Source organism: Gymnodraco acuticeps, unplaced genomic scaffold, assembly GCF_902827175.1.
Source record: "Gymnodraco acuticeps unplaced genomic scaffold, fGymAcu1.1, whole genome shotgun sequence".
NCBI lineage: Eukaryota > Metazoa > Chordata > Actinopteri > Perciformes > Bathydraconidae > Gymnodraco > Gymnodraco acuticeps.
This window is the reverse complement of record NW_022992351.1, coordinates 9922389-9945497: the sequence shown is the minus strand read 5'-3', so window position 1 is coordinate 9945497 and position 23109 is coordinate 9922389. Positions and strand designations below refer to the sequence as shown.

The 23109-nt window shown below is 39.8% G+C and overlaps 1 protein-coding gene across 6 annotated transcripts in view; it reads right to left on the bottom strand.

Annotated features, from left to right (window-relative positions):
* nphp4 (nephronophthisis 4) overlaps window positions 1–23109 on the bottom strand; it is a 210465-nt gene that overhangs the window by 101039 nt on the left and 86317 nt on the right. For all 6 annotated transcript variants that reach the window (XR_004568358.1, XM_034209256.1, XM_034209257.1 and 3 more), the window contains exons 7-8: window positions 18736–18908; window positions 14044–14179 (exon numbers count right to left, since the gene is read on the bottom strand). Coding sequence is in view for 5 of the 6 variants with exons in the window: in XM_034209256.1 (XP_034065147.1) it covers window positions 14044–14179; window positions 18736–18908 (309 nt within the window). In the remaining variant the exon portion in view is untranslated. The remainder of the gene's footprint in view (window positions 1–14043; window positions 14180–18735; window positions 18909–23109) is intronic.

Sequence of the window (23109 nt, the reverse complement as noted above, 5' to 3'; positions counted from 1 at the left end):
CCACTTTAGTAACGGGAAGGTCCTTCTGGCAGTGCTTTACTGGTTTTGCTCATACTTGTAAAAAAGATAATGTGTCTTTGTGTCACATATGTGACATTGAATTCAGTGTTCCTTAAGGAAGCATTCTAGGTCCTATTTTTTTTTTTTTTAACATGCTCCCTGCAGGCAAAATCATGAGCAACTATGATGTCAAATGATACTGTCACGCTGATAACATAAAACTATGTCTATGATTTGAAAACTATATGACAACCCCATCTATATGACAATCTTTAAATCATGTTTTTTATCACTGATATCAACATTTGAATAATTAAATTAGTTTAAGACTAAAAAGAGTTCCCTTGCCTATACAACACATTTAAAACGATGTTACAGATCTGGGGTACATTTCTAATTGCAATTTTATTAGCCAATGTATCAATGTGTCTTCCTGTATTTCTAAAGTCCTGTTTCCCTATCTACAACACAGTACAAATTGTAGCACCATGGTATTGAGCATTACAGTCTCACACTGTAAAAAGCATGTCTAGACCCTTGTTGTCTGCGTTGCCACAGTGTGAAGCAAGGTGCCATACATTCAAAGACAGGTTCACCTTCAGACATTCACATTATAAAAGCCTGGGTCATAAATCAGCATCAGTAGCATCCTTAATTAAAACGACAGGGATGCATTTAACAGAGAGCAGTAATATCTGACATGATTATGAATCCCTCATCAGAGCAGCAGATCATGCATACCCTCCCAGATAAATATTTAAATCACCTCAAGATAATGATAATGTGAAAGATGACAAATAACTCATATTGTAGAGCACCGACTCTCTCTGTCAACATGATATCTTATCCATACATACCAAACTCGTGTATAGTTGTAACTGCACTGCATGAGTACATTGTATAACATATCACAGTTTCTTTCAGACTGTATTTATGTGGTTTGCAATTTATCTTGACATTTTCATATAATAAGCAGCATATTTACCCTTCAGCAGGTTTCGATCCACTCATTTACCACAATATATACTGACAGATAACAATAAAAAGAATGACAAGTTTCTGTGGAAAGTTTTACACATCCCTGTGCATAAAAAGTTCAAGCTACTGTATATTAAAGTCCTAAACTTAATGTTGAAGCATATTGCCTTCAGATTTGAAATGAAACTGTTAAATCACACCATTTCCCCGGGATAAAGTGTATGCTGGAGGGCAAAAAGGACTGCTGTGTTTCCAAAAGGCAAATGACAGAACTCTAATGACTTAGAACACAGGCAGATGAACAAATACAGAAATGTTTAAGTGAAGTGCTTTTGTTGAGTCTCTAACAGCACAGCATGAGGCATTACCACCAGACCTAACAAATTCAAAGTTTTTCACCCTATTCCATCCAACAACTGGATGTTGTTTCAGATGTAATTTGCCATGTGGAAAAGTAGGCAGCAAAACATGAATGTCCAACAGCGGCTCGATATCAAATGGTTCTAAATTGCCACTGACCACTTTATACAACTGCTTTTTTTAATGAAAACATTCAAGTCTGAGATGAAACGCCTCTATATTTTGAAGCAGTGCCTCAGTCTGAGGTGGGTATTGACATGGCAACTATTGGATGTGCAAACATCATCGCCCCTGCCTCTCTGTCTGCCAGCGAGATTCATCCGTCTGGAGAAGGATAGCACTGCTGGCAGGCACTGACAGGGTAAGACTCACTCTGGGCCTATCGCAGGGGGAGATTGATGCACTTCTCATCGGGGGTATAGCTGACATTCATTTTAATTAGGCGGGCGAAATATTGTCTCATGTAGCCTCCTTTGCCTTATCCCCAACCTCTTATTGGGAAAAAGGGGGCTTCGGGGAAGAATGACCTCCAAAACAGGCCAAGCATCAGCTAAATATATCACGTTCAAACCCTGATGGCATTACTGTGCCTATGATGTTTGATTAACATTTAATTAACATTTGTATGACATTTTCAGATTAGACGCAAACAAAAATATAGCTGGTTTTGTTTGAGGATGAGGTCTACTCCAGTGGGAGGACCATGTCACGTAATATAGCCAATACAAACTAAGACCATGGTTAGGGTTCATAAAGCGAGGGGACAGTGTCATTGTAAATAGGGTATTTAATGAGCATGTGATTGGGAAAAGCTTCACGAGATTCTGTTCATTCTGCAAACATCATTAAAGCCTGCAGGGGCTCACAAGAACCGTGAAAATTCACACACGGAGCGGCACACAGCAACACACAAACAGCCACTTAAGGGAAGTCACAGGGAAAACACACACCAATCTGTACAGCATGTACCTGTCGGTGAGCCAATTAAAATCCAAACAAGAGTCTCTGTGGCACAGAGGCAAAGCAATACACCAACAGCTTTATTAAACCTAGCCGCGTCACTGTTTTCTGCTCCTACTGTTAATCTTCCATTCCCTGGCAGTGACATCTGAGACACCACAAGAAATAAATAGATAATTAAGACGTTTATATTTGTTGTTATTCTCAACTAATGAAAAGAAAAGGAAACATCAAACATTACACATGCTTGAGTACATTTCTTAACCACAATCACTAAGTCATTGGTCAAGAGTTAACATGTATAGCCGACTCAATACAATACGTGGAAGTTTAAAATACAACTCAAGGAGTAGCTTAATTAAATTGTTTGTATCTAATCTATGTGTGTCATTCTGGGATAGGGGCACAAAACCATTCCTAACTTTCTAAATAAAACCTTAGTGCCCTCCTTGCTACCCAGGCTTTCTCAGCTGAATGTATGGTATGGTAACGGCCCCTTTAACAGAGGAGGAGGTACTCCCCCAAATAAACCAACCAGATTAGGCGCTGAGGCTATAGTGGCATCCCCAACAAGGGAGCTTCTTATAGGGAAACTCTTACCAATTCTTCATTCTTTCTTCTGCAAATCCTACCAGACTCCGACAATACCTGAAAAACTGCTACTATAATCCCTGAACGATCCGTAATCATTAAGTGCCTAGAGAAGCTTCAGCTGAACTTCTGGATCGTATCATAATTGCCTATAAGGCCAAGAGAGGCACATGGGACACTGTGGCCTTAATGCTCCACCCCCTCCACAAGCAACTAGATCCCTTTTGCAACTTTGTCATGATTCTTTTGATTCTTCTGAAATTAAAGGTCCCATGTCATGGCCATTTTTACTGATCATAATTCCATTGTTGAGGTCTACTAAAATAGATTTATATTGTGCAATTTTCCAAACTCACATTGGTTTCTCATACAGAATTGGTCGGGACGTCTGCGAGGCTCGTTACTGCGATCTGCTGCGAGGAGCGGACAGGCTTCCGGGTCGGCGATACAGCGAGAACAAGCGAAACTCATCCTGACCACACACAAACACTCACAGCCGAAGTAAAAACAATAAGTGTGGCTTGATATTGAGTAAGAAAAAGGTTTATAACGCTGTGAGAATGGGTCTGCGGAGAGCATTTCTCCACAATCTCAATTTAGTAGCCCGAAAAACGTTTACCCATTTAAACAGTCGTGGTAGATACCATGTTTGTTTTAAACATCATAAATACACAAACAACAATGAATACTTACAGGTTGTGCACCCGAATCTCCCGCTGGTCCAAGCAAAGTAGGAACAGCATCGTTCTTCAGTGCCCTACGCTGTACATATCCGGCATGAATCGCTGAAAGGTTTGTGAAGCTTTGTTTTCGTGAAATGCTGGCAGAGGGTGTGGCCTCTGGGTATTCACACGTTGCAGTACCCAGGATGTAAACAATGGAAAATGAGAAATCTCCAACGAGACGTTTTGGGGAGGTATTTTCTGTGTTAGAGTTTTACTCTACTTTTACCTCTACTTTGAGGGTTTTTGACTCTGCACACCGTTTACATGCATAAAAACCTTCATAACACACAAGGGGACGGGTAATAACCGGAAAAGCATGACATGGGACCTTAAAGATTATTATTGACTTCGGCTTTTAGCAACACCAAAAGGCATCTAATGAAAGCTACACCATCTCAACAAACAAGTGACAGACTGAAAAGTGCGCAGGATGGTACAGACACATCATCTGCAGTCACCATTTACACCGGAGGGCCAAAAGGTTATATGTTGAGCCCACTCCTGTACACTCCACACCAACAACAACTAAGCTTTGGACAATCATAACAGGTTGCACACTTCCTCAAGAGGATAGCCATCTTCACCTCGATGTCAGCAACACAAAGAAAATAGTTATTGGTCCCTCATCACCTATGCCTTTACGGCTTTACCCCATACTCATCAATAACCAAACATTACAGATACATTAGTTGACAGTTTCCAATACTTCCGAGTGACACTTGACAATAGACTTAGCTTTGACCTACACATTAATAACCTCCAACGGGGAAAAAAAGGAGCAACCTACTACTATCCACAAGCTTAGAGGATTCTATGTTACCCCCATTTCTTCCTTAGGCAAGGCAAGGCAAGTTTATTTATATAGCACTTTTCAACACAAGGCAATTCAAAGTGCTTTACAAAAAATGAAAGAGATTAAGAAAATGGCATTTAAAATCAGTCATTAAAAAGAAAAGCTAATAAAATAAACATTAAAAGAAAAAAGACATGGATAAAAGTTACAGTGCTGTCAATTAAACATTAAAAGAAAAAAGTACATGGATAAAAGTTACAGTGCAGTCTAAGATATGAATAGTTCAATTAAAAGCAGCGACAAAAAGAAAAGTCTTCAGCCTGGATTTAAAAGTAGTCAGAGTTGCAGCAGACCTGCAGGTTTCTGGGAGTTTGTTCCAGATATTTGGAGCATAATAACTGAACGCTGCTTTACCATGTTTAGTTCTGACTCTGGGGACAGAAAGCTGACCAGTCCCTGAAGACCTGAGAGATCTGGATGGTTCATAATTATTATTCCTTATTATTCCATAATTCCTTAGTTGATTTAGAACATTATTTATCCCACCTTCTCCTTTAACATGTTATCCGTTGCGAACCTAGCCAAAGTACTGAATAACCAACATCACTGCCTTGATAATTGGTGTCCCCCATCCATTCCTCAGAGGTGAACAATGAGAGTATTGCCATATTGCAATCTCAATAGAACAGAATATCCCCCACCTACTCAGTCAAAACTTCACCTTACTTCCCTCTGGCTGAAGTACAGAACAGTGCAATGCAGAAGGGTTAACTTTTGGAAAAGACGTATCCTTGCAGTCAAATCTGCCTTGAACCAAAGGCCTCACTCTGCACCGTTAAGATTCAATGTTGTAATTCCTCACTTAGATTTGACGATAACTCTGGGCTAGTCAAGGCAATGCAAATTGTATATTTCATTTCTATGTCCAAAACAGTCTGGCGTGACAGCGCAGTGATGTGCTTGATTTCGGATGGTGCATTGCATGCATCACGTCCCTGTTGATTTAAATGCTTTTCAGCCCTGATACAGTTTATTATCACATGCCTGACCTTGATGATTTATACATGTAGTAGTAGCAGGATATTTTCCACTCGTGGAAAACCCTCTGTCCAGTCACACATCCAAATATGTGAAAATGTATTAAAATGTCCTCATGAGTTCTGTATCCACTGCACTCCTCAGTCTCAGTTATTTGGAAATTATTTTTCTGCCACCCCTCTGACAGCTGACAGATGATATTCGGTTTGGAGCTTTAAATCAAACCCCGGACAGAAAATAGGACAACATTCACAAATGCTGCCCAATGTGTTCTGTAGGCGACCAAACATATTGGCTTACTGAGGGATGTGTCTTTGAGCTGTAACGTTGCTTTATAGAGCGTACGAGAAACGGGCTGGTTGCCAAATTCTGTTCTGCGTCTGCATACTGTATATCTAGATGAGGGCTCAGTAAAGGGCGAAACTGTGAGTATGTTTAAAGGTCACGCATTAATGGTTACACTTTCTCAGACGCTAAGTAATCGAGAGTGCCACTCACAAAGCCCAGTCAGGGTCAAAGGTGACACAACATGAAAACACAACGCTGGTGACACATTCATTACTGGTTGCGGCTCTGGCCCAGTTACTCAAATGGAGAACCCGTTTCAGTATGTGAAACGAATTACAACTGTCAACATCCTTCCTCACAAGTTTTCTGTGGTGTTACAGATCGCTCGAGAGGGCCGCAAATTACTGTTCCGAGGATATGATTTGCGTCTGACAGTGACTAAGAAGCGTAACGGTGGTTAGTTAGAGGATGAAACCAAGTATCTCCTCTCTGCATGCCCCTCCATTCCCCTTTGTCTCTCTGTCCATCTGCTTTGCTTCAGTCTTACTGACACTGTGACCTACGAGTAGTCAGTCATTCTCCGTGTCAGTGTTTTGGATGACTGCAGCTGTCACGCCTCCCGACAAATTGTTTCCTGGCAAAAGGACAAAGCCGTGTGGGCCAACAGTGCCTTGTGCTTCCACTTGGATCGGCTCCACCATTAGTGATGAGCTACTACTCGTCAGGGGAAGAAGGCGGAGACAATGAGCCCCGTCGTCTTGTATTAAGTCCTATGTTGTATTGTTAAATTGATAAGCAGTTGAAACGGTGGTCGAAGTGAAGTTGTGATAGGCAGGCAGGAGCAGTCCGGACACGCCTCAGATGAAGTTACGGTGGCGCCAAATTGGTGCTGACAGACCACAATTAGGGGAGCTGTCGTCGCCTCGCGTCAGTTGTCAGTGACACGGGTATTCTCGGTAAGTAAATTATGTAGTGTCGATGGCATCCACTTACACTCCTGAATGGATAACTGAATGCATGATGTACTATGATGGACACCATTTTCTTACACTTCAAATGGATGACTATGTCAAGGAATTGAAAAGAGATCAAAAGGGTCAAAACTTGCTTGACTTTTATGAAAGAGGGATCATTTTGCTTTGATTGGTAAAAATCGACTTATTATAGGATCGATTCTTTTGGCCAAAAAAAAAATCCAATGTATACCTTAGTTTTGACCAAGGATTTTTTTGCCTTGGGACTCCCAGCAGCTTCTACTGAAGCCTTCCGAGTAAATTGCCAGAACGCCGACACCTCCTCATCTCCACCGCTCCCATGTTTTCTTTTGTGTTGCCATAAGTTAGTCTCTCTGCGTTTCTGCGCTGGGCTAATGCTAATAATGCTAATGCGAGGATAATAAAATGGCGGCTTCACAAAACTTTTTGGGAGTTTTACGGGCCGTGGTTTGCAATCCGCCCAGCCAATCAGACATAGGAACCTTTTTCTCCCACGAAAGTACCTGCTCTCTAGCAGGGACGGAAAACTGACGGAAAAGGGGGTAAAAAGGTTCTCATGAACTAATTTAAGTTCCGGCTCTTTTTGGTGTGAACGCGACATTTCGGAACTATATCGGAACTAAAGTGGGAAAAGTACTGCGGTGTGAACGCGCGCCTATTGTCTCTATTCAAGCATGGTATCTGACATCAAATTTGAATGGCCTTTATTTTTCTCCATCTGTTCAATGACTAAGAAATGCATAAAACTCTAAGTTGAATCTCAATCTCTGTCCAAGTACAAAGACTTACATATGCATATAGATTATTTTCATCAGATATATAAAGCTATGCATGAAGGTCATTACCCTTACGTTTACATTTTTGTGGAACTGAGCACACATTTATAAATGTGTTTCCCACTTTTTACATCTGATTTCTTTGCCCTTTGGGTCAAAATCAAAGTTGTGTCAAGTGTATCGTAGCATTTGTTAAAACTCTTTAATGGATAGACTAAACTATCAGTATGAGTACAAGTCAAAATGTAATAATACATTATGATATCCAAATAATGCCCTGTTTCATAACACTAATCAATAGCTACTTAAACAAGCAATTACAGTAATATTATGGTAGGAGATGCAGAGGAGGAAGGCTACTATCATGTTAATATTTAGGGGCAATAAAATCACTGAGAATAGCAGTGAGCGGATCATCTAATTGCAATGCTCGAACATACTTTCACCCCGCCTTTTTTTTCTTGTTCAGTTTTTTTCTTCAATAGGCGCCAGAGCGATGTGGCAAAGTGTGGCTCGAGTGGACATGGGAGCACAGAGTTCCCGTGTGTGAAGCCCATCAAGACACAAGCACAAAGAGGAATGCTGGGTAATGCAATGGAGCCCTTGATGAGGAGGAGGCAGGGGAGGAAATACCGCAAAAATAATAGCAAGAAGACAGTATGGCCATTTGTTTAAAATAAAAAGTTGAATCTTCAAAGTTCGTTGACCCCAGACACCCTTTTGGAACAGCCTATCAGTTAAATTCCCAGTCCCCTCTCCTCTCCCAAGCCTCCCTAATTTAAATGGTTATCTCCATCGCTCTGACTGCTGCTGAGGAGCATGAAAGAAGTCTGCTCAAAAGCTCAGAGAGAAGAAGGTATGCAGCATGGAGAGAGAAGACAGAAAGAGCATCCCAATAATAACTAAAATCAAATGACGGCACAGCATGGTTTTCTTTCTTTATCACCAAAGGCAACAAGGGCACTTTTGTAAAAGGAGGATGCTTTGTTTGTCTATCAGTGAGGAGAAAACTGGCTTTTCAACACAGCGAGGATGAAACATGTAGGCAGTATAAGAGAGCGAGTGATTGCTTCTGGATTGCAGCGGTTGTGTTTTAGAAGAGAGGGGATTTCAACAAAATGGTCTTTCTCGGTTCACCCTCCTTAAATTTCCCCCTCGAAATACATCAAACGACATGATTCTATTTAATCAGAGGAAAGAACAACAGTGAAGCAGAATGCATGTTCCTGCCCTCCAATCATCCAAACACAGGCTGGTAGCAGAGGATGCAGCCTCAAGTTGCACTACCCAGCACCATCTAGTGGCCATGTATACAGAGGCAGATCAACATGGGAAATAATAGAAAACCGGTTTAGTAGTGCATTGTAAGGCACTCTCAATCAGAACGTCAACGTGTCACTCATGGGTGAATAGACACATACACAATAAGAAAGTGTTTCAGGCATTCTTTTGCCCACTGCCTACATCAAAATCTACAATGTATTATGTTTTGTTAAAAGGCACAAGACATTCCATCTAATCATTACTATATAACTAAATACTATTATATTGGCATATTACTCGATAATATATTTGTTTATCCTTTGATTGTATTCATCCTTTTTTTGTTATTTGGTTTCAGATCCCACTTTAACGTTTTTGCAATGCTTCAACCTGTGGTACACTTCAATGTTATTTAATATATTAAACTTACGCATTAAAGGCTAAACAGAGTCTTCTATAAACTTAAAACACTAATTATAAGACTTTACATTTCTGAAGAAATGTCTGATTTATTTCTATTATCTTTTATTTCATTGTGTATTCTACTTTATCATTTACTAGAACTTTTATTGTTTTAAATACAATTACATTGTGTAAATACAGGCACAAATGGTTATTTTCTCAGGCAAATACACTACTGGTTTAAGTCTAACTTATAACCATACATTAGTTTACAAAAGACAAATTAACCACGTTTATGTAAACTGGCCTAAAGGATATTGTACTGTCCACTCCTATAGTTTACTCCATAATAGTTGTATCTGTATACATTGTTGAAATGTTGATTTATGGTGTAATTGTACCTATTTTGCTCTGTTAAAACAATTATGTAAGCGTATATGATCTATTTTATTGTCATCCGATCGTCATTATCTTATCTTATAATGTAGCCCGCATCTAAAATTCTATTTTTCCACAAAAGAATCCAGCTGTACAAAACAAGGCAAGATATGCACTGCTGGTTACAGCCACATTCAAAAATATTGACGTGTTATTTTTGACTGAATGGCCTCAAAGGTCAAAGACCATAGCAACTTTATTGATTTCTGCAGGTTTAAATACTGTTACAGTTCCACAAGGGCTTGAAGGGTCTCAGACGGGGTTGTGGCGACAATCAGACATGAACCTTCACATGTATGGTTCACTAGTGGAGTCAGGATCTATGAAGTGTTGACAGTGTTCAGCTGCCTGCCCTGAAGGCACAATTCAGCTCAACACAGCTATAACACTTCACATGTCTGACAGCTGTGACACAATGCAGGGATGTGTACACTTTCCCATCACACCGAAGCCGAAGATACAGATACCTGAGTTTTAGCACTTTGCTTCAGGAGGCATTTTGCACCAAATCCTAATCAATAAACACCTAGGACCGATCCGGCTCTGGATTAACACTTACAAACAACATATGCACACATCACCACACAAATACACACACACTCCACTCCCACACACAGACAGAAATCACTCTCCACCTGCTATATATCTCTCACCTCATCAAACATGCATGCCAGAGAAGGTGAAGGTGGTGAGTGTGGTAGGAGATCTTTTTTTCTTTCACCCACACAGGCGTTTTTGCCTTGCTATTCTGGGATGATGTAGACAGAAATCAGTTTGATGGATCAGGATTGTTAGAATTTCCAAACTCAAGTGAACTTTTTCTCATTTTAAGTAAAGAGAAATGTATCGCATTTGGAGAGTGAATGTGTACAGCACACATTTCATGGGAATCTGCCTGTTGGTTTGAGAGATATCGTGTGTGCAAAGTTTATATTGATTGATTTATATTTACCTCTAGTGAGCTTATGTTTTCGGTTCCTGTTAGTTTGGCAGGATTACTCAAAAACCACACAAACTATGTTTATGAAACTTTGTGGAATGGTGTAGAATGAATCATGGAAGAGCCCATTTAATTGTTGAGCTAATTCGAATGATCATTTACAAATGAGCATGAGGGCAATACTGTGGCACTGATCTTGTATATAAGATATATCAATTATTGCGAGAACATGACACCCGTAAACAATGTGACGTAGGAGCTCGGTAAAAACAAAGCTGTCTATGCCGTATGGCAGTCTAATTGACACAATGTTCATATTTTTGGAGTAATTATACAGTTTTTGACAAACAGCAATATTGTTTTCTGGCATCACTAAAAAACATTTTACTTGCACCCTCAAAATTGAAATAACTTTAAATGCAGTGTTTAAACGCTATGAGCAATCAAATACAAGTGAAACACATACTCTTGAATGTCATAATGTTTTCAAATGACAACTTAAAGCTCATACTGTAAAAGTGTGAAGAATGACTTCCAAAATAGGAAATAGGATCATCCAAGGAGCAAGTAAATGAAACATTGGCCTGATTGGAGAATAGCTAGTAGCCAAAAAGAGTTCATAGGGTCAAGTGTCAGAAATAGAAAGAGTTTGAACTTTGATGAGCACGAATGCACACTGGATGTAATGACAATCTGCAAGTTACACGTTGATATTTTGTGAGTACCAGTGTAAACTATGACTCAGTAGGGGCAACAAAAAACAAAAACATGAGGCATCATCCTCTGGAGAACATGAACCTCTTCAGTAAATTAAATTCAAAACATGGCCAAAAGTTGACGAAATAAGATCTAAAACAAGAAGTTGGAATGATGGACCAACAGCAAGGACCAATGTCTAGCACTTAAAAAAGGGACTGTCCAATAGATTGGAAAAGGGATGACTGCTTTGCCTAGTCTATATAACTTTGCCGACCAACCAGCACACAGCCAGCTTTCTACAATGTATGGACAGGTGTGCAAGGATGTGACGATGACCTTTAATCCTTCTTCTGTCTTTTTCCATGTGTTAACTCCTGAGCTGCATCGATCGCCTCCATTTTAAAAGCAAATGACGGCTTTCAGAAAAGAGATGGCAGAGTGCAACTGAATTGTGAAGGTGCTGAACAATGTCGGAGACACATTTGTTCTGTTGAATGGAACTGAATGAATCATATCTCCTTTCTGTGGCCTAATGAATGTTGTGCAACCGTGTTCCTGTTGAGCATATATCAACCTTGAGACCACATCACTCGTTGGGCTAAAACTGTGTATTATCAAAGTGAATTTCCAAACCAACAACTAAAATAAATGCTGTCAATGAAGAACGCAGTCATTTCATTTTAAGCCTTGCTGGCAGTTCTGGGATGGCCATGTCAGTTGGTCAGTCAGACTTTGGTGATCCCTTGACATTTAATCTTGTGCCATGAGCAGGTTGACATTAAGGTTCTTTTCTTGAAATGTTTTGACAACTGTTATATTGCAGAGATAAGTGTTCTCTTCAGGATATATTGGTGCACCCTTGCTACCCTAAATCATCCAAGATATAATAACCAAATAAATGCTTAACCAAACGTATTTCCATCAACCTGAGCTGCTTAAAGAGTTGCTACAGTAGCATACTTGTACAATGGTTGTTTTTTTGTGAATTTATTCTTAAAGACACAAACTATCATAATAATATGATAATCACACTAAAATAGTACGTTTTGTGAGGGAATTAAACCAACACACCCCAATGAGGTCTTACTTCAAGAAAATAGTTGTGTAGGAGGATGTTGGCAAAACTATTTGAAGCAATTTGAATATTTCTCTAAAAAACTTGTATATAGGCAGTGTTTACTGCTTTACAGATAGCAGGCATAGTGTTGCTAAGTCGAGAAATTGATATAATCTTTGTGATCATTCCTAGAACAGTCAAGCTAAGTTACATTGACAAACTGCCTACAACAGATGGTTAGCTAATGGTAACGTATATTGTGTTGTGTTTTATATTCTGGATAAAGCTCTTCTTTAGACTGTTTTTGTACCTAAACAAAATCCATTATCCACCCCTAACTACTATCCATTATATGTCAACAAGTCTATAGTGGAATAATCACTGTCATCTTTGCTAAAAACAAAACAAAAAAAGGACAATGTCCATTACAACAGACACTAATGGGCTGTCAAGTGGTTGCAGAGTAAGAATGGGTGATTTAATACATAAATGCAAATGTCCCATGGTGCTCCTATGACTGAGTGGCTTTTTCTTCTGCTTTTAATTGGTGATTCAGTGACCCCTGATTGTGTAAAAAGTGTAACATGCAGTAACACAATGGGAGCCCAGCCTTGGCATGATTTAAGTGTTGAAGGCTCACCCACGCACATAATTACCGCAGTCTTTCTGAGGTTTTCCATGCCATGAGCGGCTGTTAAGTGGTGCGGCTTGAATTTGGAAATGACTTCCCTGGGTGTGTTGACTGTGTCGCTCTGTACCAGGTTCCAGCTACTGGTCATTGCAATTAATATGGACATGGGGAGGCATGACAGGAAAACATATTAGGAATATCACAAAATTAACATTTTATATGGAGACAGACTATTTATTTTTTATGTGGAATTTTATTTTGGTGTTCAAACAATCACAGCACTGTGTTTGCAAATGTTGTCTAGCCTTCAAAAAAATGTTAGAAACATATCCTTTTTAACATATGTATTATTATACATTGTAAAACGTGAGCATTTTTAAACTCCTTAAAGGTAGGGTAGGTAATTCACTTCAGAAACACTTATTGTCATATTCCATGGAATGCTCTTAACATCCCACAAGCTGGTTTCTCCATCCTTACCTACCCTACCTTTAAAGGTGGGGTAGGTAAGTTTGAGAAACCAGCTCGAGTGCGCTAGAATTTGGAAACACAACCGGAGAAAATCTGCCACTTCCTCACAGAGCCCCTCCTCCAACACACACGAACGCGCACATGACCAATGAGGGCACGAGATAAGTTTGTGCACAGATGGAAGGCTGACAGGCAGGTAGGCCATCCAGTTATTTTAGCCGGGCCGGCTCAGATGATTGGTCGTGCTTTTTACAGTACAGCTTCCACAGATGACATTTGTTATGGATTTACTGTCAAAGCACTTAAGATATTCATTGCTATCGGGATGTTAAGAGCATTCCATGGAATATAACAAAAAGTGTATCTCGAGCCGGTTTCTCAAACTTACCTACCCCACTTTTAAGTAAATATAAATAGTTGTATTTCACATTTTTACATTTGTCAATGGCTAGAGATGGATGGAGTGCAGCAAGGATACAAAAAGGTAATGAGAGAACAAAGGTAGGATAAAGAGAAGAAAGTAGGGGGTTTGTCATTTCATAAAGCGGAGGATTTTGGGCTAGGACTTCAAGATTTAGATTCAGTATTAACTTCTGTTATACTTAAGGAGAACTTGTGTGTTTTTGCATCTCTCTTACCATTGTCTCTCGGCCAATTGGAGCAGAGAAGACGAACTCCAGCTGGAAGACAATTGCGAGAGCTTGATGATTTGTCAGTTTGAGCTCCAAGCTGCTGCGAAGGCCCAGCATCTGAGGGGGGGGTGATGTTGTAGAGCTGAGGAGAGAGCATGCATGCACGCACACACACACACACACACACACACACACACACACACACACACACACACACACACACACACACACACACACACACACACACACACACACACACACACACACACACACACACACACACACACACACACACACACACACACACACACACACACACACACACACACACACACACACACACACACACACACACACACACACACACACACACACACACACACACACACACACACACACACACACACACACACACACACACACACACACACACACACACACAGGATGTGCTTAAGAGGGAGAGACGCAAGGAAATAAGCTATTACAGGACACACAAAGATTATTCACAACCCATGTGCTTTAAAGTCATTACTATGAGCAAAGGATGATGCTTTATCCCTTTATTTCTTTTAATACAGTTTTTGTTTTTGTTAAAAAGGAAGTAAATCAATGTGTTGGAGGATTTACACTTGCTTGCAGAATGTTCCCTGGCAAGCATTGGCCTCCTGTGTGAGCAGTGGAACAGCTCTCTTGGTATTCGTCATTCACAGTTTGCATACACCATAGGCGGGAGCATACTGTGGAGCGCCGGCGTGTCACGAGGTTGGGCCGAGCGCCTTTTCTTTTTACCGCTTCATGGACTCTCCAGAGAATGGTACAAGCGAGCACATCAGATGTATTTATCTTCTCTCTTTTCTTGCTGTCTGGAAGCCCCAGGCATAGCGGAAGCAGGACCGACTGTCAGCTTTCAAAGGCAGCACGCAAAAAAATAAGCCAATCGTCATAATTGTTGGCTACACTGTTGTTTTCATATAAACACTTTTTAGGGAAACACAAAAGGGCAGAACATACAGTATAATGTCTGCAGTTAGTTTGTTATTTGTATAAAACAGTAATTAGGTGCAGATTGTTGGAAAGTATGTGATTGTGTTGATTATGTTTCCCCGAGTATATTCCCATGCTTGTAAGACGCCCATACAAGCAGCTACGTAATCAGCCTGCGTCTCGTCTGAAGTAGCAAATACAATACATTTTGATTCCGATACACTGGAAAAAAGGCAATCATAGGTTCACTGTCTGTATGTAATCTGTTGATTTTACAACTTTTTCTTTGGACATTTTGACTTTATTTAATAGTCTGTCTTTCCTTCAACTCAATTTCCATCTGCGTAATTATTTCCTGAAACTGAGCAATATATCCCAACTAATCATACGAAGGGAAATAGCTCAAATAAACTACCCTATGTTAACTGAAAAATGTGGAAGAATATAAAAAACACACAAACTGTATGCATTGTGGCGTGCAATAGATGGCAGGTTTGTCACATCAGTATGCCTTATATCCATTTGATATTTCAACATTTCCTCATACAACGGTTCTTATGTTGTCTTACGAACATTCATTTTGTAATTTATTTTGTGCATAAGGATATCCGCAATCAGTGCACCTGCACAAACACAGTGCAGAATCTGTTAAGGCAAGAAAAATTGCTTGGTTAGGTTTAGGAAAAAAGTCAGGGTTAGAAAAAACGATGGACGTTGCGTTACTTAGTTATGGAAGTAACGCTACGTCAAATTCTGGTTCAACACACAACACTAACAGTGGTCCTCTGTAAAAAGTGTTTGTACCCACCCATCCGTCTCTAACTACTCCGCATGCAGACTGTATTGCTCTTTATACTCCGTCACCTGTCCTAACTCATGATTAATAGGTTACATGTGAACTGATTACATGGGATATATGAACTATAGTGCATTACTTAATGTACGTATAAACACAAACATTGTATGATAATAGCCTGGGTATTTTGCAGACAGTACCTTCACTACAAGCATATTTATTTGGATCCTTTCCCGTAAACACCAATAAAGAAAGACAAATTCTTTAGATTATGATAATTGGAAAGACAATTTGTTTCTTAATATTGAAGGTCCCCCTATCATGCAAATGTTTAGGTTCATTTTGTGGCTCTACTCTGACATGTCTCCATGCTTTAATGTTCAAAAAGCTCTTTATTTGTATCATACTGCCTGTGCTGCAGCACCTCTTGTTTTAATTGGTTACCTGGCTGGCTCTGTTGTGTTGGCCATACACTTAGAGATCCCCCCCGCCCCCGCCTTATCTTATCAGGTTCAATGTGCTGGAGAGCTAGTCAATAGAAGCGTGAGTGTTACATAGTGATGTCATTATGTTACCGAAGTAAAAATAAAGGTTTGAATGGAGGCATTTCAGGCAGGGGGGGGGGGGGTTGTGTGGGAGAGAAACTTCTTCTGGAGAGGGATTAGAGCCTTGGAAGATCATTTACATGCACTAAAACCTATATAACAAACTACAGGGAAGGGAAACCCCCCAACCCCAAAAGCATAATAAAGCCTCTTTAACTAACTTGTTTTTTTTTTCTAACAAGAGCTCAGAGTTTGCACCTTTTATCAAAGCTTTCCTCAATAAAACATTCTGAACCTAATGAATTTGAAAATAAAGCTTGCATCATGGCTGCACTTTAACGGTTTATTGTGACATTTTGTATTGTAGTTTTTGTAGGATTTTGCATATTGTCTGTGGAAAGAAAGGCAATAGGGTAGATCTGTTGTAACAGGATTTGCACACCTTCTCTTCATATCATGACACACCTGCACAATGTCACTGAAATAGACACAAAACCGTTTTTTGTTTTTTTACCCGAAGCAGTTCTGCACAATGGCTCAGTGATGTGCCTTGACAGCTCATTAATTGAAACTGCTGGCAGTTGTTTACCTGTGGTGGTCAAAGGTTCATTCGCTCTCAACATTTATGTTATTAAACACTTCCAGTGATTTAACGGGGTGCGATGTGATATTTGTGACAGATGTTGTACCTAAAGCACACTTGGTTACAAAATTATCTGAAGGCAACTGGCTATTTTACAGTTTTTATAACCCTACACTGGTGTTATTGAGTGTTTCTCATCTCTGGATTTAAAATTAGATTAATGTACTCTACAGGGTGGGGTGCAGGTTTACCTCTCTGTGTGTTGACATGCCAAAACCATTCAATCCTGGTGTTTTACTGCTGATCTAACGTGGACGCTGGTGACCTTACATCAGCACATCTACTTTGACAAGGTTAGCATTGAGTGTCATGGTGTGTCAATAAAACTCAGGGGCAGGGGCAGCAGGAGCCGTATCACCTTGATTGGTTATGAAGTACTTGCACGTATTGGAATGTACTGCACGGCAGTTTTATGAAGGTAGAAGCCTGTGTGGCATGGAATAGTGTGTAAATCATGAGGCTGGGGTCAGGTCAGGACATGCAGGGCCTTATCAGGTAAACAGTATTTGTTGTTTAGGCAGGGTCAATGGACTAATTAAAAAGCCACATAGAAAAAATAAACATTACTCTCCATTTGTTTGATAAGAAAATATCTAAACAAATGATTGACCTGCATCATTGAAGGTGGAAAAAAGTTTTTTTTTTTTTATATTCTCTATAATAAACATATTATTGCGTTGACTTTGGATTTGATGGACAGATAATCTTTGACCTTTGAAGCAACTAATAAAGTGTGTAAACACATGCTTTTTTTAGTAGTGGCTTGGCCATTTTTTATAGAAAACTGTACAGATATTAAACTTTATCACCTTAATATGTACAGACTGTTGTAACCTTACAAATAAAAGAGAGGTCAAATCTGAGCCCTCAGTATCATCTGGCCCCAGTAGTTAGGGCATCTGTATTGGTGACCAAAAAAAGTCTAATTTGTACATCGTACATGGCAGTAGAGGATTATTGCCAACATAAGAAAAGATTATTAATTTTCTGCCAACCTATTGTAGGGCATTTCTGCAAATCAATTGCTACTTATAACTATATTGTCTCCTACATTATCTATTTTTAAGATTGTTAATCAACAAACTTCTAGCAAAGGTTTAACATGTCTAACTAAGGTGTTGGTCTAACTTGTGAACAGCAACAGTACTTTGTACCCGACTGTAGGTTTGCATGCACCAGTCTTGAGTCTCAATGGAAGTGTGGCAGAATGGAAGCAGCTAAAAACAGACTGGGTTTGGAAATGTTGAAGTTTCGTGCAGTTTGCTTTAGTCACTATCAAAGGACAACTGTTTCACATCGATCAACCTGCCACCAGCAAAACTGAAATGAGCTTTTCATCTTCTCGTATGAGTATGTTTGATAACTGATCTGGAACATCTCCACTTGATAAGAAAGGTAGAAAGTGAAAGACGAAATATAAACTGTAGATCTAAAATATAAGGGTATAAAGCAATTGGAACCCCCAAAAAGAACTGCAATGTTCTCGTTTTTTCAGACATCTCCCATCCTATGTCATACACAACTGAAGTTCATTCCAACCTACCTAGCTTTTTCAGAAATACATTTTTTGCTGATTTTACAGGATAAATCACTTGCCTATCAGCAAAAGGAAGCGTGCCAGGAGAGGCTGATGAAATGCTTTAAATAAGATGATCAGTCTGAGAACAGAATAAAGCGCCTCTCTTATAGCCGGTAGTAACATCTCCACTGTAAGACATGTATTTCCTCACCTGTCCTTCACCAGGCTGCTCTGTTTGGAGCTGCTGTCTGATCGGCTTCTGGCTAGGGGCTCCAGCACCACCACTTGGGGCTTGTCCAAGAAACACCAGCCATTGTGGACCCCGACATGGAGCCTCCTTTCCTGGATGACAACCGCCCTCAGTGTACCCTCCGGACCCTGTTTCTGAAAATCAGTGCGCAGAAGATCAGAGTTACTAAACAAAAAGATAATTCAGCACATAAATCCTAATTTGTGTACTTTTGATGGTTGTGCGGCTTTTGTGGTTCTCAAGATGTTCTAATATCTTTGAGATAATCAGTCTATAACACCTCAGCTCTGGGAAAGAAAGAACTTCCTGCTTCATAGTTTCTTAAATGTACCCCTTTAAATAATCCTAAAAATTGACCAGATTGTACTCACACTACATCACTGCATTTACATTTTATTTAAAAGATAGAGCATCCAATATTAGTACATGTTTTGTTTTAGTAGGAGAAGGGCCTATATATATATTTTTCTAACTTATACTGTATATTTTCTAGGGCTGTCAGTCGATTAATATATTTAATCGCGATTAATCGCATGATGTTCATAGTTAATCGCGAATAATCGCAAATTAATCGCACATTTTGTATCTGTTCTAAATGTACCTTAGAGGAATATTTTTCAAGTTTTTAATATTCTTATCAACATATGAGTGGACAAATATGCTTTATACAATTTTTGTTTATTATCATTGGAACAATGACAAATATTCTCCTGAATATTTTCAATACAACAACCTGGAACCTCTCTCTCTCTCTTCACTCTCTCCCAACCCTGTCTACTGCTCTGCACTGAGCCAGTTGCTCAAACAGACAAGCCTGTTTACAGTTGTCGGCGAAATGCTGCTCCTCTGTGTTCATAACAGTCAAAGCATGAGACTGAAGTTCCCACTGTGGGTCAAAATAATGCACTGTGATGTGCAGTCGACACGTTGGATGCGGTCCGAATTATCTAACGCAGCCCCTCGTCATGGACGCAGGAAGGGGGGGTGCTGAGGGGGCTGCAGCAGCCCCAACTGCGAGACTCCACTAAAAGCCACACCCACAAACGGGGCGCACCTACAGTGTAAGCCGCTGCGAGGCTCCACTAGCAGTCCCCCCCCAGCGAGCCAGTTTCTCCGCTGCGAGGCTCCACTAGCAGTCCCCCCCCAGCGAGCCAGTTTCTCCGCTGCGAGGCTCCAGTAGCAGTCCCCTCCCTGATTTTATATTTTAAAATGTCTTGAAAATAAGCAAGAATGACAAATGATTGCGCATTTCGGTTTAGATCGTGAGGACAGGACATGAAGAATATCTGTTGTATTAATGACTTTCTACACCATATATTTGTTTGCTTGCTTATAAGCTACCGTACATAAACTAAATATCGAAAAATCTAATAAAAATAGTGTTATGAACAATAAGGATGCATTAAACACAACATATTGATTTGAAACATGATTTTATATATTTAAAAATGATTGTATTGCTTACGCTAAGAACAAATTGTCTGCTTTACGAAGATTTTCTGGCCCATAACTGAGTCAAGTAATGCGACTGGACAGTGACAGTGACAATGGTAAACAAACTTAAATAATGAATTATTTAATGCCTAAAATGATATTGTATGTGCAGTATGGTATTATATGCCAATAAGAGATAAGATAGACTTATTATCTTTTTATTTATTTTCAGAAAATTATTTTTAGAAGAAATGATCAGAGAAGAGTCATGAAGTTTGAAGATTATAAAACATTATTTGGTGTGTTTTTTCTACTTTTTAAACAACATGTTTTTAAAGCTCGGTTGGATGCTACAAAATCAGATGCTGTTGGTACCTGTACATGTGGTTAGATATGTAAATTGTAATCCCTGTACATTTTGCTGTGATGTCCTTTTGTTTATGTGTTTATGTCTTCTTGTGGAACCTACTGCTGCAGGTCTCCCTTGAAAAAGAGATCATTGAATGGGATTTTACCTGCATAAATAAAGGTTTTGAATTGAATTGAATTTGACACTGCATGATTCAAGAGAGACAAACCGACATAGAGACTCAATATACGTACATAAAATAAATTATGATTCATGCATTTGCTGAAAATTGAAGTTACCCCTAATGTCATGGCAAGAGATGTTTGTTACAGCCCGGCTCATAGACTGCATCAAATATGGGAGACCAGGCAAGTTAAAGTGTAAAAAAAAGCATATTTATTTAAAATATAACAAAACTAAAGGACAGTAATGTGTGCGTCAGTAAGTAAGCAGCGGTGTCCAAAAGCAGAGTGAGATCGGGCAGTATGGGATGGTGCTGGCCTTTTATCTCCAGCCACCCAGGTGTGGCTCAACAGGTTGATGATTTGAACACCTGTAACACAAATTAGAGCCAGCAAGCAGAACGCAAACACAGAGACCCCTAGTGGAGTGGAGGGGTCGTAACAATTTTAATGTTTAGTTTTTTAATCACCTTATGAAATGTTGAATGTTGGAAAACCCGGTGCTCCTGAAGAAAACCTGGTAGGCCAATGACACTTAATGAACTTCAGTCTGTGGCATTTATCTCTTGGCCTGCCGAGCTCTTTTCTCCTGAACTGTTTTCATTAGCTCAAGGAGGTCATCAAGAAGGGTGACATTCTCCCGATTCAAGCCCTTGTTTCTTTCCTGCAGGGAGTCGTACAGTCCCAGCATGTCCGTGACAGTTTTAATTTGGTCCTGGTGTTCTTGGACCTGGCGCTCGAGACCCCTGTTTAAAGCCTGAACCGCGGTGACTTTTTCCTGTAGGTGCTCATCGGCAGTACACTTTTTCTGAAGGCCGTTCAGCCTTTTCCGCAGGGTGATGTTCTCGCTGGTAAGAGTTTTCCTCACAGCCTCCATGGTTGTATAACTCTTCTTCAACTCCCCCTGAGATGTGAGCTTTCCCTGGAAAAGCTGGACGTTTTCACTCAGTTTTCTATGCTCTCTCTCCAAGCCGTCTCTCCGATGATCCGCCATGATGTATTTCTGCTGCCAGTCAGCTTCACGAACAAGTTTCTCCTGGGCCTCAGCAAGCGTTTTTTTCATGGTGTCATTATCACGCCTTTGGGCTTTGTTGGATGCATTCAAGGTCTCATACTTCACCTTAATGGTTTTCTCATTTTCAAGGTCTCGGGAGAACTCCCCTTTCTTTTGTCGCAAGAACTGATTTTGTTGGGAAATCAACTCCTTTTCTGCCATCGCAATGTTGTATGACGTCTGCAGATCCTCTAAACGCAGAAGCCTCTGTGCAAGCTCAAAGATATGCATTTGCAAGATGTCAGTTTGGCGGTTTCCCTCGTTTATTGACGCATTCATTGCGTCCATCTCATTCTGCACTATGCTTTCATTTTCAAGCTTCTTGCAGAGATCCATAACTTCCTGCAGCAGAGCCTCGTTCTGCTGGCAAACCGTCTGCTTCTCTGCCTTTGCCAGCTGGTAAAGTTCCTTGATTACCTGAAGGTGATTGTGCCTTTCCTTGAGACACTTAAGTTGTTTCTCAAGGGAAACATTTTCCTTGATGGTTTCCTCTTTTTCCCTTTTCATTGCAATGAGCATTTCCTCTGTTACAGTATAGCTGTGGATCGCTAAATGCGCCTCCTTAATCTGGGCTTGGAGCTCTCTCTGCCCAGAAAGTGCAGCTTGATGCTCAGCTTTGATAACATCAATGCTACCCTGATTTTGCAGGTCAATGTCGGAGGCCATGTTTTAAGATGACTACATAGGATAGATAGGATAATGTGTTAGCAACTGCTAATTTGTGTTTTGCTTTAAAACACAAACTGGACTTCGCTATAGGCTTCCGAATTTGAATTTGAATGATGTCATACAGCAAACAAATTATTAGATGTTGCCATGGCACCAATTAAGATGCATTATCGGTAACTATGCTAAGGCAAACCTGACAACAAGATGGCTGACTTCTACTCTATTTAACTCAATAGAGATCTATGTAGAAGACTCTATAGCGAGGTCCCGCAAAATGATGTTTGCTGAGGAACTGTTCATAAAAAATACCAAAAATACTACATAATATTAACTTGAGTGTATTTTCTCGAATTAATATATAAAAGTATGTTGTGGTCGCTTGTGTTGTGATGTCCTGTAAACAATAAACCTATTACTTTCACTCAACAACTCATGGATTGTTGCCCCTTTGCGTCTCTTCAAAAGCAAAACAAATATACTCCAATTGAAAATGCTTCTTAATAAACACTTTTTAGAGTACGTAGAAATTCAATATAAATATTTTTGGTACAAAATATTGCAATAGTGCTGCTTTAACTTGAAAACAATGCATGATGGTAAGAAATTATTGATTGCTATTACTCAGAGACAATATTTCTGGTTGTTCT